This window comes from Lissotriton vulgaris, chromosome 7 (genome assembly GCF_964263255.1).
Source record: "Lissotriton vulgaris chromosome 7, aLisVul1.2, whole genome shotgun sequence".
NCBI classification, from domain to species: Eukaryota; Metazoa; Chordata; class Amphibia; order Caudata; family Salamandridae; genus Lissotriton; species Lissotriton vulgaris.
Window position 1 is genome coordinate 1043355903 of NC_141695.1, and position 26826 is coordinate 1043382728.

Consider the following 26826-nt stretch of genomic DNA (forward strand, 5'->3'; position numbering starts at 1 on the left):
AAGGGTCGGGAGGGCACTCTCCCTGTGGGCAGGTATCCCCTGGGTGCTCGGTGCCTGGGTGCTCGGTGGGGACTGGAACGCTGTGCTGGATGTGGCCCTCGACCGATCACACCCACCCCTACAGGCTGCTAGTGCAACCAAGCTTACTGACATTTTCAAGTCCTGGGTGAAGGGCTGGAACCTAAAGGATGTTTGGCGGGAGAGGCACCCCACACACAAAGAATACTCTTTCTACTCCCCCGTACATGACCTACACACACGGATTGACTGATTCCTATGTTCCCACACGATGGTCCCACTGACGAACTCCCCGGAATACATAGCGAAGACCTTTTCGGCTCACAGGCCCCTTAAATGTGCTATCTCCTGGGGCAGGGTCCCGACTCCGGTTCCTACATGGCGTCTCAACCCCCAACACCTGGAGGCTGGCCCGTTCAAAGCAGCCCTCTCAGAGGCCCCGACACAGTACTGGGAGGTTAATTGGGATACTGCCTCCTCTAATTTGGTGGCCTGGGACGCAATGAAGGTGGTTATGCGGGGAGTGGCGATTGGGAAGCCGGTGGGGGCCAGGCAGGAGATCCACCGAAAGTTGTGTGAAGTAGAGAGCAGGCTGGCAGAGCTGGAACGGGAGGTGGGGGAGGACCCAGGCAAAAAACAGGCCCTACAGGAACAAAATATCGTACACGCTGAGACACTTGAGACACTGCGCATTATTGATCACAAGGCCTACCTACACCGTCAGCATACGGAGGCGGACCGCTCTGGGGCGCTATTAGCCCGCTTGATCCGTGATAAACCGGACGTCCCGGTAATTACCCAAATCCGTACCCGGGAGGGGGACTTAGCAGACACACAATCTGACATTAACTGGGCGTTCCACGATCACTTACAGGCAATATACGCTCGGACTGAGGCCCTTAATCCTACATACATGACCGACTTCATGCAAGTCCTCCCCTTCCCTCGACTGTCGGCAGAGGTGCAAAAATCGATGGAGGGCCCCATCGCCCCACACAAAATACGCGCGATTTTATACTTGAACAGGAATAAGACCCCGGGCATGGACGGACTACCTGTCGAGTTCTATTCTACTTATGCTGACATACTGGTGCCGGTCCTGGAACTAATTTATAAGGAGGCCTTTGAGAAAGGTCACCTGCCGCACTCGACCATGCAGGCCATAGTGATATCTATTTCAACCCCATTTGACTACACTTATACACTGTGACCAATGTGCGCAGCACTTCCCTCAATAAGAGACGCCTCCACGCCATCATGCTCGCGTCACCACCTGAGCTACCACGGGCGGGATGCATTGCGTTGGACCTTAAAGAAGCGTTTGATTCGCTCTCCTGGCCCTTTATTTTTGAGGCCTTGAGCCGATTCGGGTTTCCGGCCCCGCTGCTGCGGTGGATCAGGTTACTGTATACTAATTCCACGGCCAGGGCCAGAACAGGACGGTATGTGTCGGATGCATACACAATCGATCGTGGCACCAGGCAAGGCTGCCCCCTATCCCCACTGCTGTTCGTGCTGGCGCTGGAACCCTTATCCATTGCCCTTCGACAACACGCGGAGGGGATGGGCATACCAGTGGTGGGGACGTCACATCTTCTGTCCGTTTACGCGGATGACATGCTACTATACCTTCGAGACCTGGAAGCTGACCACACGCTATTGTGTGATACCTTCCGCCGATTTGAAACAATATCGGGACAGGCCATTCATCCGGACAAATCGGTGGGATTCTATTTCCGTGAGGAATATGGTCTGCCCTCAATGCCGTTTGGCACCTATGAGATCCCGGTAGCCTAATCCAGCTTTAAATACCTGGGCGTTCGCATATATAGGAAACCGGAAGATCAACTGGATGGTAATATTACTAGGGCCATCACTGGTCTCCGGGGCAGTATCGGATTTTGGACCTCACTCCCTTTATCGGTCTTGGGACGCATAGCGATAGCGAAGATGGTCATGTTGCCACGCTTACTTTATTATTTTGTGAACCTGCCCCTGTGTATTCCGCGCCGCACTTTCGATTTCCTTAAATCCTTATTGATCACCCTAATATGGGGATTGGGCAGACGGCGGATTAGCCTGCGGAAATTACAACTCAGTACCTCCCAAGGGGGCCTGGGTCCCCCTGACTTTCAAGGCTATTTCTATGCAAGCCAACTCCTGTGGCTGTCCTACTGGCTGGCCGGGAGGAATCTCCACGAAATAGGTTGGATGAAGGGTCGGCTTGATCGGGGTGAATTACACGCATTGCTACTACCCAGAAGTAGGATCCCGCGTGGATGCCACCCACTGCTCCGCACTGCCCTTTTATGTTGGAAAAAGGCACTGGCTTACACGTCCACGGCCCTGCCTTACGCAGATAATATCCCATTGTTGGGTATCCCAACGCCGCACGGGCGACTCACCAGACTCGCGCTTAGAGAATGGACGGCGAGTGGGATAGAAGGAGTGGGCAGTTTCTTTGGGGATGACCAATTGTTAGACTACCACACCTTCGTGCATACAACAGGGACATCGGACAGACATTATTTGCTACACGCAACTGTTTCCCATTACATCAGGACGACATGGGCTCCACAACGCGCCCACCCACAGTAGCATGAACTGGTACATCTGATACACTACATGGGGGCTGGCCGGGCACTTAGTGCGCTGACTGTACACCGGGGTCAGGGCACATGCTGCACTCTCCCTTGACGCGCTGCGGGCGACTTGGTCGAGGGACACAGGGGAAGAATTGACAGATAGGACTTGGAAATTGGCCCTAGAACACCCGAGGAGAGTTTCCAGAAATGTGAAGTTTAAATATAATCATGCCATGATCCTACACAGGGCGTACCTCACCCCGGTGCGGATCCACAAGATGTTCCCCAACGCTTCCCACCAGTGCCTGCGATGTCAGGCGGACGAAGCGGACTTCCTACATATGCTCTGGTCATGCCCGCGGCCCACGCCCAGACTAAGACTGTCTCTCTGGTGTCTTCCCACACAGTCTCTGTGACTTCTGCCATTTCAAGCTCTGCGGTGATGGTATCTACATCTGCCATTACCTCACCTATTGTTTCAGCTAAGATTTCCTCTAAGAAATCTTCATGGACTAAGGACGAAAAATCATCGTCGACCATTCCATCAACGACGATACCTTAGTCAATGAAGTCATCGACGATAAAAGTCCTGTCGACGGCGAAATCATCGTCGACGAAGAGCCCGTCGACGACGGTGTCAACGACAGCCACGTCGACGAAGAACCCGTCGACGAAGAGCCCGTCGATGAAGAGTCCGTCGACGACGACCCCGTCGACTACAGCCCCGTCGACGAGGACCCCGTCGACGACGACCCCGTCGACGAAGAGTCCATCCACAGTACCACCGTCGACGACGACCCCATCGATGACCCCATCGACGACGAGCTTGTCGACGGCGCTTCTGCCAATAAGCCAGCCGCCTTCAGCGCAGCTTGTTAAGACGCCTAAATCTTCAAGGAGTTCAGCTATTACCAAAACTCCGCCAACAAGACCCTGGCCTGTTCCATCTCAGGTGTCTCATGTCTCATATGTGGCCTATACACACTTTCAGCTCAAGACCTATCATAGGCAGGACTATTCTAATATATCCCCACTGCTGCCATCGCAGATCTTAGAGTCTTATGTGGAAGAAAAGGATTCTGAGGAGGATGACCGCGATAATGAAGGTCCCTTTGGGATTGCTCGCCATCCATCCGAATTACACAGAAATTGCCAGGATGAGGAGGACGAAGAGGATATGCAAGAGCATTACTACCAAGAGGAATTGGCTACACCTTTCTATAGGCAACCATATAGACCTCCACGATTGGAGGAGACTAGTCATCTACCTCCTTCTTTGATACAGTATTTGCAGGCCATGTTGGCAGACTATCGCCAGAGGTTCCCACCGACACCATCCACGCAAGAAGTACCTCCGGTACCAGCGGACGTACCTGCACCTCCTCCACCGCAGCCTCCAATGTCACCAAGACACACTGAAGAACCCGCGCCACAAGGGGATACCTCCTCTTCGGATGAAGATGGAAGAGAGGAAGGTGAGCTGCCTCAAGACAACACGCCTACGGATCCATGGGATGAATACGTAATACCCATGCCTTCACCTCCTTTGCCACAGCCCTCTGATTCTCCGCCGGAGGACATTGGAGGCTTTCATAACATCATGCAAAGGGCTGCTACAAGGTTTGAACTGCCAGTTACCATTGAGCAGTCGGACTGTTTCCTACATGATTTTAAAGAAGGGTATAGAAGGGTCACAAGGGCCATTCCCATTATAGACTTTATTTGGCAAGAAGGTCTAAAGATTATGAAGACACCCGCTTCTATCCCTGCAGTCCTTCCTTGTATAGAGAAAAAGTACAGGGCTCCACCAGAAACTCCATCTTTTTTGGTGGGTCACTTTCGTCCGGACTCTGTGATATCTCAAGCCGCTCAACAGAGGTCCAAGAATTCGTCCACTCCAATCTCAACGCCACCGGATAAAGAAGGCAGAAGATTAGACTTAATAGGCAAGATGTTTTCCATCTACGCTGCATCCTCTATCAAGGCAGCAAATTCTCTTGCGATTCTTGCCCGTTATGACCGACAGATGTGGTCGGAGCTGTCTGAATACCTGGAGTTGATACCGGAGGACCGTCAATAAGAGGCACGTAAGATACTGCTTGAAGGAGAAAGAGCAGCTTCTGAAATATTAGATTGTGCCCTGGACATTGCATATACTAATTCCCGTCAGTTAGCGGGCGCTGCGGTGCTCAGACGCCAAGGTTGGCTTAGAAGAACATCTTTCAGACCTGAGGTTCAAACAAAAATCCTCGATATGGCTTACGACGGGGACTCGCTCTTCGGTAAGCACATAGATGACGCCTTGCTTGCCATCAAAACTGATACGGATACCGCAAAATCGCTTGGTACTCTACAGTACAAGAGAGGTTATTTTAGAGGAGCAAGAGGTTGTGGCTTTTCTTCTAGAGGAAGTTACCATAACCAACAGAACCGGCAATACCAATCACAGTACAAGCACCCGTATTACCAGTTATCAAATCGTCAGTCTACCTCCAATAATTTCTCTCGTCGGGGAGGAAGACGAAGAGCAAACAATCAAGGACTAGACTCTAACAAGCGTCAATGAGTTTTGCCGGATGCCAGTCCAACATCCTTTCCTCCCTGTGGGCGCGAAGATCTCTGCATTTTACCATCATTGGCGGAACATCACATCGGACCGGTGGGTCCTAGAATTAATGGAAAAAGGGCACACTCTGGAATTCCTAAAGAAACCGCCTACAACTCCACCCAAGGGCCCCCCTCCCCCTCGTCTTCACTTATTGTTCAAGGAGGCCTTAAACATGTTTCGCAAGAATGCGATAGAGAAGGTTCCAATCTCGCAGAAGGGAAGAGGATTTTACGCTTGCTTCTTCCTGATAAAAAAGAAATCGGGAGAGTGGCGCCCGGTTTTGGATCTGCGCAGGCTCAACAAATTCTTGAAGAAACAGAGTTTTCGCATGGTGACATTGGCAGATGTGCTCAATTGTCTCAACGAAGGCGATTTTATGGCTTCTCTGGACTTGGAAGACGCCTACTTCCATATCCCTGTACACCCCAAACATATCAAATACCTCTGATTCACAGTGGCTGCGGTCCACTTTCAATTCAAGATGCTTCCATTCGGGTTAAAGTCGGCACCAAGAATATTTACAAAATGCTTGGCCCCAGTCTCTGCAGCGTTGAGGTCCCAGGTAATACAGGTCTTCCTGTACCTAGACGAGTGGTTGCTCAAAGGACCATCGAAACAGATCACAAGACAAGCGTTCAAAAGCACCCTGAGTCTATTCTCAAGACTGGGCCTCACTCTAAATGCGAAAAATTCACAAGTACAGCCCCTACAGGTATTAACCTTTCTGGGAGCCTCTCTGGACACTTGAAAGTGCAAAGCATTCCTGTCTCAGGAGCGTCAGGATGGACTTCAAAGACTGGCAAAGCAGATCTCACCAGAAAAGTCACTTTCTGTCCGGTCGTATGCGTCTCTCCTAGGGATGTGCTCTTCAGCAATCAACCTAGTTCCCTTTGCAAGACTCAGGATGAGGCCACTGCAGGAGGGACTACAACAACAATGGCAACAACTAGGAGGATCTTTCGACGATCACATAAAGGTGACACCCAAAATGAGACAAGCTCTCCAGTGGTGGTCGAAAGAAAGCAATCTGTCTCCGGGCCTCACATTTCTTCAGGCTATCCCGGAATTCGTTCTGACTACAGATGCATCAATGGAGGGATGGGGAGGTCATCTTCAGGCCCTCCAGATTCAAGGCTGTTGGTCTCATCAGTATCGGCAGAAGCGCATCAACAGTCTCAAATTAAGAGCCATTTTCATTTCTCTGCAAGCGTTCCTTCCAAGAATTGCAAATTCATCAGTATTGGTGCGTACGGACAATACCACCAGCATGTTTTACATAAACAAGCAAAGAGGAACGAGATCTCTATCCCTATCGCAGGAAGCTCAAGAGATGTGGGAGTGGATTATACAGCACGGCATAACACTCAGAGCGGAGCATGTGAAGGGGGTTCACAACTCCTTAGCCGAAAACCTCAGCAGATCCCTCACAGGCTGCCACGAATGGGAGCTAGAACAGGAACAGGTGAACAGACTCTTTCAAAGTTGGGGCACACCAACTCTGGATCTGTTTGGGACAAGACAAAACAGCAAATGCCTGTTCTACCCCAGCAGATTTCCACAACGGGGGTCAAGAGGGAATGCCCTGTCCATGAGATGGTCAGGAATCTATGCGTACGCTTTTCCCCCGATACTGTTGATACCAAGGATTCTGCAGAAGATGAAAAGGGAACATTGCACTCTTCTTCTCATTGCTCCTCGCTGGCCGAGGCAGTGCTGGTTCCAAGAACTGCTCCTGTTATCGCGACAACCTCCAATTCGTCTCAAACCGACTCTTTCTATGCTGTCAAGGGAAGGAGGTCAGATTCTGCACCCGGATCCTCAATCACTGCACTTGCACGCATGGCTCCTGACTTCTTAGAGATTAAAGATCTCCAAATCTCTGAAGACTGTAGAGCAATTCTGTCTCAAGCCTGTGCTCAGACTACTATCAGAACGTACCGTTTCAAATGGAAACGCTTTTGTTGCTGGTGTGAAGCAAATAATATTCATCCTCTTCAAGCTCCACCTGAGGATATTCTACCTTACTTACTTTCTCTAGCCAAGGCGGGTCTGGTATTCTCTTCTGTTAAGGTACATCTTGCCGCCATATCCCGATTCAGAAAAAGTGCGAACAAGCCTTCACTATGTTCATCTTCACTGATAAAACAATTTCTGAAAGGATTGTTTCGAGCCTTTCCTCCAATTCGACTTCCGCCTCCCGAATGGGACCTCAATATTGTCTTGTCCCAATTAATGAGGAGACCGTTCGAGCCTATCCATAAGGCGGAATTGAAATTCTTAACCTGGAAAGTGGCTATTTTACTAGCTCTCACTTCAGCCCGGAGGGTTAGTGAAATTCAGGCGTTCACCATTTCAGAACCTTTCTTACATTTCTCAAAGAATTATGTCACATTGAGAACCAATCTGAAATTCATACCTAAGGTACTGTCTCATTTTCATTTAAACCAGCCGGTAAAGTTGAAGACCTTTTTCCCGGATCCTGTCACACCAGCTGAGAAGGCCCTCCACTCTCTTGATGTCAAACGATGTCTAAAGTTTTACCTTCAACAAACTAAGGACATAAGAAAATCTAACCAGCTATTTGTTGCTTACGGACAGGTCACGCTAGGACAAGCTGTAACTAAAGCAATCATAGCTAGATGGTTATCCTCAGTGATACAATTCTGTCATGAAAAGGCTAATAGACCTTTAGTCAGAAAAGTCAGAGCGCATTCCACTAGAATGATGTCGGCGTCGTCAGCTTTATTTGCTGGAGTCACGCTGGAGAACATTTGCCGAGCTGCTACTTGGAAGAGTGTCCATACTTTTACAAGACACTACTGTTTGCAGTCGGCATTACATGATGATACAGCAGTTGGAGAGGCAGTGCTGCAGCATCTTCTTCATTAAGGTTAGACTTTTCAAAGTCTCTTACATTATATGGATGTTATGTAAAGATGTATGGTTTACTATAATGCTCTGTTTATCAAATGTTGTCTTTATTAAATGATAGTATAAGAAAGTTCTTCTGCATGTGTGTATACTTACATTTTAGTGCTCTATAACCTTCCGGTTGTGTGGGGGATATGTACAATTACGGTTTGTCTCCCACCTTCTGCTAACGACAGATATGACTTTACTGCTTGCTATTCCGATTCAGGCATGTGAATCTATGAAAGATACCCCAATACTGGATAAGAAAACAAGTTACTTACCTGTAACTACAGTTACCCAGTATTGGTATCTTTCATAGATTCACATGCACCTACTCTCCTCCCCGTCAGGGCAATTCTTTATTAGGGATACATACTTCTCACTTGTGCTGGGAAAATCTGAGGAGAACTGCCTCTGTTGGGAAGGTTCTAGAGGGTGCTGTCAGCTGATTGGTTGGGACTACTTTTCAGTCCTTTTTACATAGTGAGGTAGATAGGCTGCTAAGTTTTGGGCTTAGTTGGGCCTATAGTCTTTGCAGCCTACTACAAATAATTTTCTAAGGCACAGCTATTGTATATATTATTACCGTGGGACTCCCGCCTCGACGACGGGGAATGATTCAGGCATGTTAATCTATGAATGATACCAATACTGGATAACTGTAGGTACAGGTAAGTAACTTGTTTTCTTCCCTCATACCTCAGTTTCACAGAGCACCCCCCTTTCATCTATTGACATCTTGTTGCTACTTCTCTTGGACTACGTGGTCGTCACCTCTGCACTTCCACAGTGTCCAACTTAGGAATGTACTGAGGTCACAGTGACCATTGCATCACACTGTGCAGTTGTGCGTATGCCTCAGCTCTTTTCAACAGTCAAAGCTGTGCAAGCTCTTCATGGTTTGTTGATGACAACTGTCCCGTTGATGTGGTGGTGCGTAACTCCTAGTGCTGCCAAGCACTGAAAAGGATATCCTTGAACAATGACTGTCATGTAGATGTGCTCTGTGCCCTATTTCAAATATCTGTCTGCTGGCTGGCCTTTCTATTCTATTTTTTCATTAGTCTTGTAACCATTTTTCAATTCCCTGCCAATGTCAAATGCCTGCATACCTTAAACACAACGTTTCCTTAGCTTTAGATTCCAATGTGTTATTGTCATGCATGAAATTCAATTTGCTGCAATCAACTTTCCATCACTAGAGTGAGTAAGGAGTTTAAATGCATGGCCTACATGACATGAGCTCTTTTACTACTTCCGACGAACAGACATTAAGGCCTGTATTTAGAGTTTGGCAGACAGGGTGCTCTGCAAATATCATGGAAGAATGTTTCTGATTGTGGACCCTGCATTGGCTCCAACAATAACAAGCATTTGTAAAGCGATAGGTCTCACATTTGAGCGAGTTTGAGCTATTCGCATTGTAAATGATAATGCCTTTAATATATATGATTTGAAAAACTGCAAGCGGTGCGTAAACACACACTTTGTACTTATAGTCCTTGCTAATGAGAAGGAAGACTGGCAGTAAAAGAGGCGCAATTACTCCCAGCCTTGCTTCTCGTAAGCAACGACTATAAGTTCGAAGTGCGTGTTTATGCACCGCTTACAGGTTTTCAAAATACAGAAATTATGAGCATTGTCATTTACAATGCCAATAGCTCAAACTCTCGCAAACGCGAGACCTATTGCATTGCAAATGCTTGTTTTTTTGTCCTAGCACAGCTTAAAGGAGGTTGAAGCACGTGCCTTCAGACATAAACTTGAGCACATCTGATGCAAAGCCTGACACTCATCGCAACTGCCTTAAACATTTTTGACTTCTGCTCCTTGATTGCCTTTGTGTACATGAAGCCACACTGCTCCAAGAGTTGGGCTTGTGCTTCTACTCCAAGCACTACAAACCGACCTTGTGTGGGTCTGAAATAGACTTTTCCTAAGACTGGAGCACCGAGATTAAAATGTGATTTCTTTGGGGCAGACATTCCCTAAAGCACTGCAAAATGCTGGAAAAGTTTACAAAAGAATCTCAGGTCTCAGATGTTTGCCTTCACCACATGTGCTTTAGCGGCAGCCGTCTTGGGCAAGAATGGTGCATGTCACCCCCTTGGGAAAGCAAACAGATGTTGCAGGGACAAGGCCTGGCTGAGTGCAGCAGATAGTATATCGCTGAAAGTATAGGACATCCCTCCTCCCCACTTCTGCCCCCAAGGTGTCTGTCACCTGTGGGCCTGAACCGGCAGGGTCCTCGTTTTAAAGCCCTGTCGGTTAGGTGGCTGGTGCTCCTAGGCTGGGTCTCAGAAGCAATACATTTATCAGAATTTATGTGAGAGTGCATGCAGAGTGAGCATGGGTACTGGTGTCTGTAGGTATGTGTTTGCAGAATGTGTCCCGGTGTCTGCCCGCAGGGGGTGCTATATCTCAGTGAAGGGAGTGTTTGCATCGTTGATTTGAACTCTATATGTCTACAAGGGAATGTGCAACACCATTAGGGTTTTGGTCATTTGCTTGTGTTTAAGGGAGTCTGATGGATTGTGCGCCTTCAGCTGGAGGTCTGCTTGAATGTCAGGAGTTTATCTGCTGACTGAATGTGCTTGTCAGCTGATGTGGGTGTGGGTAGAAGTGACAACCACCTTCTGCCCACACTTACCTCTGTTCCGGGCTAACACCGACCAAAGAGAACAGACAGCTAGACAACCAAGAGCGAAAGAGGTTGCAGCTGAAAGGCTATTCGCCGTGCAAGACGCCATTTTAATGTTAAAAAACTTCACCAAAAAGGTGTTTCTTGGTTGCAAATGTTCAGTTACATTATTTCTATTTTTCGCACAATCCTAAATTGCAACATTTTTTAAACTGTGGAGACATAATAGCGGTAAGACACCGGGCAAATGCATGTAGCTGGCATGGAAGCCTTCATTGTGAAGCCCCTGCCCCAGTGGGGAAGATGTTCCTGTGGTTGACAGATCTGCTCTTGCTGTGTGCGGAAAATAACTAATTTTCCACATCATAAAGCCATAAAGGTAACGGCATAGTGTAACCCTCCGAGAAATGCTGTGGTCCTGTAATGGTCACATTAGCACTGGCACCAAAGAGTCTGTCTGCAGCAGGACACTAACCAGGGAAAGGCTATGGAGCCCATAAACATGAAAATGGGTGCCATGGTGAAACAAAGCACGGCGCCCGTCTACATAAGACGTATGAGTGTAGCAACCCGTGAAGTGGGCGCCATAGTAATGAAAAAAAAGCATAAAAGCGGGCGGCATGCTATATATAAAGCGTGTGCCTTAATACATACTAGTTATGCTCGCAGCGCAAAAAAACATAAATGCGGGCACCGTTCTAAATAAAAAGCGCAGCACCCGAATACATACAAGTTATGCATGCTGCGGCCTGTAAAGCGGGCACCATGTAGAAATAAATAAATAGCGCAAACTACTGTTAACAGGCACTCCCACCACACAGTAAAACTAGCAGGTAATAAGGTAAACTAGTAGTCCCCAAAGGAACACATAACACCTACAAGTGTAAGGAAACTGTAGTTGACCGGTGCTCCTTACCTAAAACCGGAAGTGATGTATCATGAGTGCCAACCAATAAGAAGCCAGGAAATAAAAGCGACGCAGGAGTGACCTAATTGCAAGCAGCAGGTGGTATTACACTCTGTATAGCGATTACAGCAAGTCTTACAGACAGAGCATAAGCACTGCCTAGGCTCGACCTAAAAATTACAGTTTCAAACAGGAAATAGGATTAATGATCATCTCCACCCAATGCGTTGGGAAAAAAACTCCCAATACTAAAGACCATTCATATTTTGTTTTTCAACAGCAAACTCGTGCTTTGTGAGTTTGTTTTTAAAAAGCAAACACTTTGAGGGTGTATTGAGCACATCCCTCTGCTGACCTGGTGGACTGTAGTACAGCCGGCCATACTTTAAATAAGACCCTCTGATGCAGCAATATAATTTCCTATTGAAGCTTTAGTACCCTGAAGAACAGACTCCAAACCACCTTGGCATTCTCCACCAGTCAGTCACCTATCCAAAGTCTGCAAGCAAGCTAAAAACATGCTCTGCAAGAGAGGGGCAAAAGTGAGGTAATATCCGTCACCATTACAGATTCTAAACCACCTCCCTTGCCGGTTAAAGAGATTCCGCATTTCAAGCCTGAATGCTTTTTTTGACTAGTGTATAGAACGTTAATCACATCCAGTGCAACATAAGACTCAGCTTTGTGATAAAGGTCCTAAATGTGGATTCATAAGACCAATCTGCTTCCTTCCATATATCCTCTTGCCTCCCGATAGGAAAAAGAGCCACATGCCACTTCAACCCAGGCACAATAAGTTCCAAAATAGTCTACCCTGCTGTGTCAAAATAATGGGAGAGAATGAAACAGAATCCTCCATGTATTAAATCAGAAGCAGGGGGCTGTAAGAGGTATGAACATGTCAGTCTTTCCTACATACTAATTGAGTAATTTTACTACTTCACTCTATAAAAGAAACTTGAATATAAGTTCTAAGTAGATTTGAATTATGTATTTCTGTTAACATAAATAGAAACCATTCTTTTGGATGGAAATGCTACTGCTCATATTCAAATCAGTCACTTGATGAACCTACCAAAAGATCGTAAGCACCCCCAGCATTGTTAACTCGGCTAGCAATTGTATCATCAAAAGGTAAGTGGTACATTTTCAGACCACTGATAAACAGAAAATTGGGAATCAATATGATATCCCTGATATAAATACCTGAGCCTAGAAGTAACGTTTAAATGGATCAAACAAAGAGGAACTTAGACCAGTAAACAGTTAACTACCAATGAATCGACATATGAACTTTGAAAGTGGCTGGCCTAAAGGCATTGACATTCAGCTTTCAATGCACAAGGCAGTTCACTATTGCAACTGTAGAGGTGAATAATGGATCAATCATTCCCTCAGACACCACATTGAAATTTCAGTAACTTAATTGAGTTGATCGAGCCAAAGACACTCTGTTGACAGACAATAATTCTACTGACTTCCCGAGATGGCATGAAGTTCACCAAACAACCAGCGTCAGATGACCCAGAAAAATCAAGACATTATTTACTTTTGGGAAAAAGAAACTAACAGTGAGGTGATAGACAGAAAAGTCCAGCAGTGAAAGAAAACACACCAAAGCTCAGTGTTATACACCAGTCTCTGAAACTAAAACCATGCACCCAACTGCATCTTGGCAGAAGCTATTGGGCCTTTAGCAGCTTGGCTCCAGCTCGTGCTGGATCCTAGGCTAGGCAGCTGCTGCTGCTCTTCAGAACAAAGAGCCTCTTTTGAAGTGTATCGATGCTTCACTATCAATATTTTGCATTGGGAAGCTTTCTTAAGGCAGACTGATCTACCATACAGCCAATGAATTTGCAGCATGGCAATAAACAGAAACTATTTCTTTGGGTTGAAACAGGTTTCACTATAGCCCCTCTTTGATTTTTTTTCTATTCATTACATGCACTCTAGCAGGCAATTAAACAAATCTCCTGCTAGATCATATTAAGTCAACAGACAAGACTAATATGTTTTCTGAAGTTTCAGCAATGTGACTTTCATCTGAAGCCTTCAATATTTAATAGTATGAGTTTTAGATTTCCACCCATAGGTTTCATTTGATGTTTATGATGTTGACAATTTCACTTATGTTTGATGTTCTGCTTCAAATTGAATGAAAGCCTTTTGCAGCGCATGACCAAGTAAATAGAAAAACAAATTATGTATTCATTTTTTTATTATTGTACTGTGCCAATCTAGCAGACTTTAATTAGCCGTAATTATATTTCTGTCTGCAGACAAACGGTCATGTGCAATAAGACTTTGTAATGACCTACTTTGATATCAGTAACTTGTTACTTTCAGGCAAATGTAGTGCATTTCTTTTTACACAAAGCTAAGACCTGTCTTAAATGTGATATAACTTTAGTTTCTGGTTATGCTAAAAAGGAAAATAGTAAATTGAGCATTACATGGTGCAAGAGCTAAAATCTGTTTTTGAAGCCTGATGCTTACATAACTCTCCCTCTATCGACAGCAAAGCCGTCAATTCACCTTGCAGGACCTCAGCCACTTTGTACTCGTATTTTTAAGCTGGTTTGGCCAAATGAATCCTGCAAGAGGCACTTATAGAGATAAACCTAAAACCATTATGGATGTCCCGAGATATGAAGATTACTGGGACATAATAACCAAGTTAAACGACCGGAAACTGTATCATCAACTGAGAGTGGGCTCGCTACCTGTGCGTGGGCTAACACACTCTTGGAATCCAGAAAGTAGTGACAAATGTCCTTTTTGTGTAACGGAAGTAGAAAATATTGAACATCTACTATTCTGATGTCCAAAGTATTCACTACCCAGAAGAGTCTGGTTAAGACCAGTATGTTGTTCGTTGGGCACTAGATCTGCTATTGCTGCCAGTAGGATTTTGAAAACGGACAATACTGCCTTTATTGTCATCGGTGTAGCAAAGTTCATTAGCTGGGCCTGGTCTATACGTTCCCGTAACCTTAGTCACTGAGTCATAGCTTTTACGTCATCTGTTTTGTAATTGTGTATTGTCGTATGTCGTAGTCATGGTCTTTTTCTGTCCAATTTAATGCTGTTTTACCCAGGTTTTAAAATGTATTGTATTTATTGTCTTAACCTTTTTATGAAATGTATTTTATGCTTGTTGTATATTGTCTTTTATGATATATATCGAAATAAAGACCTTTTTATTTACTTTGATAAACCTAAAATGGAATTAAGGAGAATTTCTGATCTTACTGTAGTGGCTAGGCATATATTTCTCTTTTTTGGATGGTTGGACCAAAAAGCTCAATAATTATCATGAGTTCAATTATTAAAGAATAGGTTTTCGGCTGACTATGGACTTCTACAGACAAGCATGGGAAGCAAAGAAAATTATCAGCCTACATACACTATATATATAGTCAGTCCTTATGAACTGATTAAGGAATCAGAAAAAGGCAGCTCCATCAAGTTAATTGACTGTTATGCAGCACATGAGCTGCCCGAAGCGGTATCCCTGGAGGTGGGGCTAACGCACCAAGCAACTATGGGTTTCTCACGCTCTCCGAGTCCAAAATTATTTTTCCACACACTCCATTTCAGATAATTCTGGACCTGGAGATACTGGACCCATATTTTCAGGTGGAGCTGCAGTGGCTGTGCCCAGGTGCTGCGCTAATTCCCCACCTGCCCGTACACTGCAGCATGGGGAGCAGAACAATCCTTCTCTATCCCCCCCAGCTGAAGCAAGCCCCACAATATCTTTCACTTCACCCTGCTCCCACCTTGCAGACCATGGTGAAAAAAAAAATAGTACAGTAGATCAAAAGTGGGACTCAAAGAAAGGAGGGCTAATCAGGTTGAAAGAGAGGTGGATGAAGAGATGATTTGTGAGAAAGGAGTTAACAACAATATAAAGTTAAAGAAAGAGTGAACTAGAAAGTGAAAGAGGTATAGAGAAAAAGCAAGAGCGAGAGAAAGACAAAATCATGTTTATGCACTCAGTAACCAACATGTAGTACACTATAATTTATGTGATTAACATCTTGTCCTCTGATTGTTTCTGGTTTCTTTCCTTTCTTAAAGGATAAAGAGAAAAACTACCAGTGTTTCACTGACAATTGGGTCCTCACTGAAGGAAACAAGCAGCAATGCAGTACGACAGAGCTCATCAACATTAATTCAGCCCATTTCCATTGATCCTAAAAGGGTATGTTACTTTCCTTGTCTAATTATAAATACTTTCTTGTTGGCGGCGATGATGTTTTAATAATTTAGAGAGATGGCAACACTTGTGTTTCAAAAGCAGAAATATCAAGCCTCAACCATTTTCTGGCAAATGCACATTGTTAGCCAAATATTTCTAAAGAGATGCGAGTAAAAACAATTACTTGATATGAGTGACGACTGTTGAGGAGGGGGTGTAAGTGTGTGACAACAGCTAGTGCCGCATTACATAAATCGCTCCAGGGCACTGTGCTATTACAGAAGGGGCCGCAGAAGCTTCCACTGATGCTCTTTAATAGAAATTGTGGCACAATAAAAGCATTAGCGCGATTCTAATGGGGTGTTCCCTCATTCGCATACGGGTTGGCCCCTTTCTAATAAGCGAATCCATTTTCCTCTGCATCCCTGCCATATGATAGACACAGGTGCAGGGGCGCAGAGGTTTTCCGGAAGGGCACAGTCATTGCATTCTTTGAGGGTGACCCCTGCAAAGGGCAAAACGGGGTCACATAGATCCCGAAGAATTCCCCTACAGTCGGGTGCAGTTACTCAGTGGGATCTCTGTACCCCCTTGTAAAGCAACCACATGACGCCGGCACTGTGAAAGATGTCTGCTTCAAAGAGCCATATCCACTTTCGCCAATTATCTGTAACAGAGTGCACTGTCCTTGTTTGTACCTCGTACACCTAGTTATAGATATGCTGCAGTGAAAACAGGAACAGTGCGCCCAATGTATAATATATCCCTGGTACCAGGTCTAGAGATATCTGTGTGTGTGTGCGCCGGCGCGTGTGTATGTTTTGGGCAAGCATGTGCATGCACAGTAGAGAAAGTATGTGCCTGTATGTGTGAAAGATTGGGTGGGGCACTTCTTGTTTTTTAGGTCTCGCCTAGCGACGCAGCGCATGCGTGCTCGCTTGCGAGATCTATTGTTGTCGGTTTTCTTTTGGAAGTGGGGTTGGTGACCGCGCTGTCTCCCTTAGGCCCCGCCCACCCGGACTGGACTTGTGTGCGTGTCGGCAATCGACATTGCCATGTTGTGACCTTGCCTCACGCTTGAGCCCCCCTTCTCTGAGAGACTTGTTTCACAATGTTCCATCTCTAATCGGGGCTTGAAGTCTGGCCATTGTTGTCAACAAGAGCGAGGAAGCGGGTCTAATTGTGCATGCTTCGAGCCAAGCCCCCTCTGTCGGCGGCGCTGCCTCGTGCTGCACCACGGCCATTCATAAACGAGAGGCGACGTCAAGGCTGTTAGCGATTGTCCAGTTTCAGGGTCTAGTGCAAAGCCCCTTGCTGCGGGCCCGGAACCAGCAAGGAAGAGGAGGTAATGTTTTTTTAATGGCCCGGGCAGCGGTGGTCTCTTCTGTCCATCGCGCTTAAACTGCTTCCCTTTTGTTTTGCACTTAAGCTGTGTATTCACTTGTAAAACAACAACCACAATTCCGGACTATTCGATGTTGTGAAGGGGGCCCAGACTGACACGCAATCACCCAGTCAATTTTGAACTGCAAATGCGTCGGTTTCCTAGAAACTTTTTGAGGGTCGCAGTTCAAAAATGGGCAATTATTTGCAGATACAAGGGGGGGGTGGTTACAGAGCAAGGGTGTGAACTACAAATATTGCAGAGCGTGCCCCTGCCCCTACCCTGAACTTTTTATTGTAAAACTTAATTGTTCTGTGTGGTCAGGAAGAATGTCTCACTCCTCACTTGCTTCAGGACGTGCATGTATTCTTTGAGTCTTACTTGGAGTGGACCGACACAGTGGTAATCTGCTGTCCTGCAGATACAAGCACCTAAGAGCTTAAAAATTGCCCAGACAACCCATGCCCCCTATGTGCTTTGCACCAGTGGGCCCCTGAAGACGTGACAAGCCTTCCTGGTTGCCTCTGTGTATGACACATACCAAGAAGATCTGCCCTCAGGCCATTGAAGAGAAGGGTGAAACGTTAAGTGCACACCCCCCCCCTCCTCCTCTCTCTAGCCCCTGCTGGCTCGGAGGAGCCAGAGCTATTATGCTGCATTGTCCAGACAGAAGGCTCTTTATTTCAGAGTACCTGGGAATAGCTCGGGAGGGGCTGGGAAGGAGCAAAGTGTGTCCCCCGCCAGTTTCATTGAAGCCAGAGGTGTGTGTAGAGGTGAAATGTGGCCTGACAGATGTGTAGGTGGAGGCTGTACCCGGCATTGGAAGCGGCTGCCAAGTCCAAATCTGCTAACCGGCTGGAAAGTAGAGGGGGCTGCCATAGAAAACCGTATCAGGCGACGCATGTGTGCAGTGTGCCCCAGTTTGTGTTACTCAGACCATGTCCTTCCTCAGGCTCACCGGAGGAAGAGGCTTTCCTGGAAAAAAGCAGTGCACACCTCGGTGGTATGCATTATTTAAAGCCCGCCAATTCTGTGTCCATATGTGCACCTTTCATTTAGAAGCTGGCAGCTGCCACTCTATTGTACCCTGGACCCACCGGTCTGGCATGGCATGCCTGGAAAGCATAACATTTTTGTAGTCGCATTAATTAAACAAATGTGTAGCAGTTATGTATATAGTGAGAACTGTGAAGTGCATTCAGAATCTTGCACTTATTTCTTGTGGGGGAGGGGGAATGGCGGGGTGTAGGGTTTCTCTCTTGTGTTGTTCAACGCAAGAGGCAAAGAAGCACACAAGGTTAGTATAGATGGAGGCCGATGCAGTCCTGGAAGAAGCAGGTCTTCTATATTTTTTGAGTGGACATCTGATCCATCACAGGGTGTTTTTCCAGATCGTTTTCAAGTTGGGAAATTCATCTTTTCTGGTCCTATCTCCTTTTTGTATCTGCTGAGTTCTAGTCCAACCAGGTCAAGTCTTCTTGAATTGCTTCAACCCCAGTATCTGAGGATTTTCTCGGCCAGGTAGGGTGTAGTATTAGTAGTTTTTGTTTTGAGGATGGCAAGCAAGTTTTAACAGGTCAGACTAGTGTTGATCCTTCAACACCTGCTGCGTTCTTCCCAAGTTTATTTTTTGCACACCATGAGCATGACATGCACATCAATTCACCAAAATGCCTGGGGTAACGGAAGTAACATCACACACCCTTTCACCTTCACTTTCACACACACATGCTTACATATACACACACATCCACACTTACACATACACACTCATAAACACAGTCACCCGCAAGCACGTACACAATATACATTTAAAAGCATATTTTACATACCTCATCTGCCTGAGAAGGTCATATTTCAGCTAATTGAACTCATTTTTACAACACTTATAGTGAAAAATATTTTATATATTAACTATTGGCGGTCACCAGTAGGTAGTTATAGTTAGGACTTAGTTACCATAGGAAAATCGCAATATTCTATTCACAATAACTTTGGCGCCGATAGACGAATCTTCGCAAATTTTTCAAAACTTATGGCCCGCTTCGGTCCGTTCTTATCTTGAAAGTTTTGGAGTGATTCGGCAAGCGGGAGCTGAGAAAACATGTTTTCTCCATGCAATTTTCCATAGGAAACTTTAGACACAACTACAGCCGGAACTCCTGAACGGAATTACACCAAATTTGGCAAAGAGGTAGCCCTTGGTTCAGAAAAAGACCTTTTTGGTAAATGGTGTAAATCAGTTCAGTAGTTTTTTTAAATATTAATGGAAAAAGAAATATATGTATACCTGGGCGGACCCTAACCACATACATCGTGAGATCTGATTGGCTGTCAGCACTTCATCCAAGAAGTGTTGGCAGCCATCCTGGGACCAATATACATGATAGCACCTCATTAAAAAGCATTGCAGTTAATAGAAGGTTTTAAGACTTTAGTTACATTATAAATCATTTGTTGGTGGTAGCGTACTCATTTTAGGAATTGTGGTGTGTTCTAAGGTGATTTTACCATGTCAAAAAGCCTTCTGCTGGGATATCATGAATCATGTTTAAGAGGAAACTATTTTCTCATGCTTTTCCCACAGAGGTTTGGAAGGTGATCTTTGAGCTAAACTGAGAGCATACTTTCTGAAAAATTCACATTATCTTTCTCAGTCATGTGAGAATGAAGTCTGACATTCTCAGTAAAACATGTACATCCAACAAGGGCTGAGACTGTCAGTTTGTTCCTTTGTGTTCTACTGCAGCTTCTCAGAGTGTTCTAAAGAACAACTTGAGCGCTAACAGTCCTACTTATGACAAACGTATTGCACACCTGAAGCCATCTTGATTGGAATAAAGTGGTAACTCATAAAACATTTAATTTAAAAAGGAACAAAATGAGGGGGTTCATGTTGCCATAGAAAGTTTGATTAGTGCTGCAGAAAGAAAAATCAGGGCACATTTTCAGTGACTTCTCAAATCCTCTTCTATTTCATAAAAAAATTCTGACATGCAGACTGAAACATGCACTTTCAATACCAGCAGCAGACTTCCCTGGTGAGCAGTAGCTTTACTACAGTGATCTAATAAGCAACTTGAGTGCTAACATTCAGAATTTATGGCAAATGTGTGACACATCTGAATGCCTTCTTGATGGAATAAAAGTAAAAAACTGAAAGTATTTCCTACTGAGGAGCCTGTAGTAAATGAGGAAATTAGGAAACTTCATAACAAATAAGGCTCCCAAGATGGCCACCAGAGACAAAAAAAAAACAAATGTAGCACACATATCACCCAGATGTAGCCCAAATATAGATCAATGACAGAATGTCCCAGAGTGTTCTTAAGAACAACTAGAGCGCTTACTGTCTTACCTATGGCAAACGTATGGCACACCTGAAGCCATCTTGATTGGAATAAACTGGTAACACTTAAAACATTTAATTTAAAAAGGAACACAATGAGGGGGTTCATTTTGCCATAGAAATTATGATTAATGCTGAAGAAAGAAAAATTAGGGCAAAATTTGAGAGACTTCTGAAATCCTCTTCTATTTCATAAAAAAATTCTGACATGCAGACTGAAACATGCACTTCTAATACCAGCAGCAGACTTCCGTGGTGAGCAGTAGCTTTACTACAATGATCTAATGAGCAACTTGAGTGCTAACATTCAGAATTTATGGCAAATGTGTGACATATCTGAATACCTTCTTGATGGAATCAAAGTAAAAAACTGAAAGCATTTCCTACTGAGGAGACTGCAGTAAATGAGGAAATTAGGAAACTTCATAACAAATAAACCTCCCAAGATAGCCACCGGAGACAAAAGAGCCCAAATGTATCACAAATATCACCCAGATGTAGGCCACATGTAGCCCAATGACAGAAGTGTGCAAAACACTTTTTATTTTGTGTGTTTTTGCAGTTGTATATAGTGCAGACTTGCCAGGTATTGGAGTGCTTTACATGAGCATTGGTTACATCACACAAGAACAAATTCATTTTGGTTTTAGACATGGGTAGAATAAGTGATTTGACCAGAATCACAGAATGTCGAGCTGAAGCAGAAACTCCAACCTGGTTCCCCAGTTGCAAAGTCTGCACCTCTGGAAGTAACACCACATCCTCTCCCCTAAGTGCAACATTTAATCAAGTGGTCAACTAGATAAAAAAAAAAAATAAAGATTACAAATAATTTAAAAGTGCTTTGTGGCTATTTGAAAACTCAGAATGTATGTCCTCATTTTAGTTTTTTAGAGCACTAACCATAATTTCGATGCACATAAAACCCTCTCATATATGAAATTTCTAAAGGAAATGCTCTAGGTATTACGGTTTTGATTACATCAAGATGAGGTCAGGCTTTCCACACTTTTGTAATAAATATAGAATTATAGCAATCTAATTGTTCATTAGGATACTGTTGAGTGGCAGAGGCCAGGCGGCAGGAGGGTGCAGAGGCAACAATTTGACCACACTGGGCAGGCAGGAAGGGCAGTGGCAGCACACCAGACTATGGAGGGCAGTGGAAAGGGGGGCAAGGGCAACAAACTAAAAATACAGGACTGGCAAGAGAGGCTGTGGCAATATAATAGACCATTGTGGGCAGAAGTTAGAGGCAGAGGTATTACAACCATACATGCCAACAGACCAATTCAGCCAGGAAACGTCCAATGTTGCTTTATTTGATCTGTCTCCTGTCTACAATCTCCTCTTTTTCAATGTAAGTCAAAAGGAAAAATCAATACCCCAGTTTTTTTTCAAAATCTCCCTCTTACCAAGTTCAAAATGTTAACAAGTATGGTATATTAGATCATGGAAGGCAGAAGAATTGGGGTAGGGACATGGACTTGGATAACAGAGGACAGGAGGGACATGGAGAGGTGCACCAAACTGACCTTACAGGGCAGGCATCAGGGTTTGCAGCAGCACAATACACCACACAGGTCATGCGGGACGGGAGTGCAGCACAACAATCCATAGAAAGCATTAGGATGGGACCGGACCATGCGCATGGACAACAGAGAACAGAGGGGAAAGAGGCAATGGTAGCTAGCTGACCATAATGGACAGACAGGAGAGTAAGCTGCAGCATAATAGACCATAAATATTTATTTATTTATTTTATAGCACTTATAAGGCGCACAGCTACCTACAAAGGGTTTCCCGGCGCCGGACTAGCAAAGCACAAGACACAACTAAAGAGAGAACAATCAAAGGCAATTATTTGTCGAACAACCAGGTTTTTACCCATAAAGGGCAGGAGGGACGGATCAGGGGCATTACAATACAACAGACAAGCCAGGAGGGAGGGAATAGGGGTCTGCACATGGAAACAGAGGGCTGGGGGCAAGCGGGCAGGGCAGGAACAGCAAGATGACCATGGAGATCAGGCAGGATGGGCACTAGAAGGAAGACACACCATGGAGAGCAACAGTGAGACTATAATGGCATACACACAGACCATGGAGGGAAGGTGGGAGGGGGTCAGGGGCAGCTAGCTGACCACACAGGATAGGTGGGAGGGGCTGTGGCAGCACAGAAGATCATGCATGGCAAGCGGAAGGGTTAGTGGCAGCACAATGGCTATGATGGGCAAGAAGGAGGTTCTAGGGGCATGCACAAAGGACCATGGAGGATAGAAGGGAGGGTCAGGACCTGGGCACAGACAAGAGAGTTCAGGGGAAGGGGCCTCACAACAGACCACGTGGGGCAGGCAGGAGGAGAAGTTGCAGCACAACAGACCAGGGAGGGCAGAAGGGTGTGGCAGTAAAATGGACCATGGGGTTCAGTAGGAAGAGGGTAGGGGCATGGAATGTAGACAGGCAGAGTGGAGGTGGCAGGGACAGGTTGCAATCATTTGACAATGCTAGGCAGGTGGTAGAAGAGTGGCAGCTCAACAGAACACTTAGAGTAGATAGGAGTGGCAGGTCCATGGAACATGGTGGGCAAAATGGATGTAGCAGGAGCATGCACACAGACATCGGAGGGCAGGGGAAAGGAGAATAGGGGCAGCAAGCTAAGCGCAGAGGCTAAGCAGGAGGTCAATGATGGGGCATGGAATTGGGCAATGGAGGGCAGGAGGAGTGAACTGGTACATCATGCTAAATGGAGGGCAGTGGCAGCACATCAGACCATGCATGGCAGGAGGGAGGAGGCTAGTCCATGGATTCAGACAACAGAGGATAGGAAGGAGGTGGATGGGGCAGCAAGCTAACTGTTCAGAGAAGGCAGGAAGGCCAGTGGCAGAACAACGGCCATGCAGGGCTGTACTAAGGGAGCAGGGACATGGACTTGGGCAAGGAGGAGGGAAGGCAGGAGCAGCAAGCTTGGGTGGGGGCTCCACAATGCCAGGCCCTGCTCCCAACACCCCACCCTCCATTGTGATATGCATCTTACTTAACGTTAAAAAAAACCTCGACATTTGCTGAAAAAAACAAAGATTACAGGGACGTTATTGTTAGACTCAGATTTCACTCATACACAACCAGTGAAATTCAGCAGTTATAGTTACCTGAGCTAACTATAACTTATGCCCCTGCAATGTACTGCTAATGACGTCAGACATTACATCATTCATGACATGGTCAGTTATATCACTCATGACATCTCAAATGAGCTGTGAATGGAATGGAACTATAATCGCTAGAACTTTATTTAGGGATAGTGTGTGTATATTAACATCCCTTTTTTTTCTTTTCTTTCGCGTAAGAACCATTATAATACACAACGTGCCCAGATTAATATGGCCGAAAGCCTTTCACTTTAAAGTAATGTGTAACCCTGGGCATAGTTTGCATAGTAGCGCTACGCGTAGCTAGGCGAAGTGCACTTCGCGAGCTAAGAGTAGCTACGCGAACTGCGTAGTGCACTGTGCAAAATGCTGTTCGCACTGATTGCACAGTGCCGGATGCTTGTCCGCACTGTGCAATCAGTGCATACAGCATCTCACCCAGTGCAAGCAGTCGTTTTCGGCCGCTCGAGCTTTCTCAACGCGGACTGGTAGTTTCTCATCCCGAGCGGTCGCGAGCTTACGCGACCACTCGCAATGAGAAACCTGGCCTCCCCGCGTTGAGAATCTCGCCGGGAGGTTTAATTTCCACGCTCGCGATCGGCAGCTTGATGTTGCTGATCACGAATGAGGAAAAAGTCTCGACAGGATGTCATTTTGCTCGCTCGTGGTCGTCAACTTGACGTTGAGGACCGCGAGCAAGCAAAAAATGACTGATACGCTACGCGTGTTTGCACTGTGCTACGTGCAATTTGTGATGTGCGAAGTAGCGCAAACTACGCGAGTGTACTGTAGTTTTTCGCCCAGGATTAGTAATGTGTAGTCCATTGTTTATGTTGATGTTTGCAATCCTAAATATGTTTATTATGAATAAGTCACGTTGACGAACATACTGGTATGGCGGTCACGGGGCAAGACATGCTGAAATGACATTGTGTGCATATTAACACTTCTTTTCTTTTCTTTATTGTATCAATTGTATCAATTCCTCAATTTTCACATCGTGACCAGGCCAATATGGCTGCCAGCTTTTTGGATTAAAGTAATATGCAGTCCTTTGTTAATGTTGGTAACTTTAGGCATTTGTACATTTAAATAAGGATGCTACAATGACTTCTTGTATCGTTATCAAGGTTCGGACGAGCCGAAACGCGTGGATCACGTCCTTTGCAGATTAAATACTTCCAAACTACAACCTGAGTGCTGATTCCTTCCTTGTAAGAGTGAGAGGAGATTAAATACATATATATAAAATTCACTGAAAAAAACACGTTTCAGGGACATTATAGTCAGAAATTAGCGTTTAAAAACCTCAGAAATTCACACACAAAAAAACACAGGTTTCATGGACGTCATAGTTAGTTGGATATTTCTCTCGTACAAAACAAGAGAAATTTGTCCGTTATAGTTAGTTGTGCTAACTATAACTCGCGCCACCGCAATGCACTGCTGATGACATCACATATTACATCACTCATGACATGGTCAGTGACATCACTCATGACATCTCTGATGACATCATCCACGTCATCATCTGATGCACCTCCTCACACCCAAAAATACAGACTACCATTCTCGAAACCATAGATACACCAATATTCTGTACAGTATGCATGCAGACCTCTAACCAGCTACATACTATTGATACGCTCTTCTGAATACCCAGTTAGTACCTATGCAGTCTAGGAATCCTTCTGTCTGTCCCATGCACTTTACCATTTCACTCATCCAGCACTATCTACTTATCCTATCACTCCACCAATACCTAAGCACTTATAAATTCAGCACGCCCTTTCTTTGCATCTCTGAAATTACTCCAGTTATTAGCCGTATACTTAAGGAATGGCATAGTCACTAACACAAGTTCAGGGACAATATTTTGTACACTATACATGCACACCTCTAACCAGCTACAAACTATTGATACGCTCTTCTAACTACCCAGTTAGTACCTATGCAGTGTAGGAATCCTCCTGTCTATGTCATGCATTTCTCCAATCACCCATCCAGAACTATCTACTTATCCTATTACTCAACCAATACCTAAGCACTTACAAATTCACTCTACACTCTGTTTGTAACACTGTAATTATTCTAGTTACTAGTCATGAAATTATGGAATGGCTTAGCTACCAACACAAGTACAGATTTTATATTTTGTGCACTATCCAAGCAGACCGCTAACTAGCTACATACTATTGATACACTCTTCTAAATCCCCAGTTAGTACTCATGCAGTGTACGAATCGTCCAGTCTGTCCCATGCACTTCTTTAATCACTTATCTACCACTATCTACTTATCCTATCACTCCACCAATACGTAAGCACTTATAAATTAAGTGTTCACTCTGTTTGCAGCACTATCATCATTCCAGTTACTAGTGGTATTCTTATAAAATGACCTAGACACCAACACAAGTACACATAAAATATTCTGTGCATAATCCCTACAAATCTCTAAGCAGATACATACTATTGGTCCACTCCATTAAATACTGAAGTAGTTCCCATGCAGCGTAGGATACCTCCTGTCAGGCTCATGCAATTCTTCAGTCACCCATCCAGCACTATGTTCTTATTGTATCAGTCTGCCAATACCTAAGCACTTATGGGGCAGATTTATAAGCACCCTGCGCCACCAGTACGTCACTTATTGTAACGTAGTGATGGTGCCAGGTGCTCCTTCATATTTACAAGGAGAGGAAAAGCCACCCTGCATGGTTTTTCCTCTCCTTGTATATACGACCCCTTCATACACAGAACTTTGCGTTGAAGGGGCGGTCCATAGGTGTTGCTGTGGGTGTTCCCACGCAACACCCATAGATCAAGACACATCACCAGATTTATGATAAATCGTAAATCTGGAGATGTGCGTGAATGCTGCGCCATTCTAGAGTTTTTGTAGCAAGGCGCAATGAGGAGAATTGTTTTCATTTCTCCTCATTTTTTCTTTCAATGCATGCTGCATTCCACAGCTTACATTGAAAGAGGAAAATGTATTTACTGATTGTTTTTGTGCAGGAAGGTGTCCCTTCCTGCACAAAAACAATCTCCACACGACACAGACA

The 26826-nt window shown here is 45.1% G+C and overlaps 1 protein-coding gene across 2 annotated transcripts in view; it reads left to right on the top strand.

Moving 5' to 3' along the window:
- Positions 1–26826, top strand: part of MYOT (myotilin) — an 801437-nt gene that overhangs the window by 154699 nt on the left and 619912 nt on the right. For both annotated transcript variants that reach the window (XM_086931487.1, XM_086931486.1), the window contains exon 4: positions 15756–15879. In XM_086931487.1, the coding sequence (XP_086787613.1) occupies positions 15756–15879 (124 nt within the window). The remainder of the gene's footprint in view (positions 1–15755; positions 15880–26826) is intronic.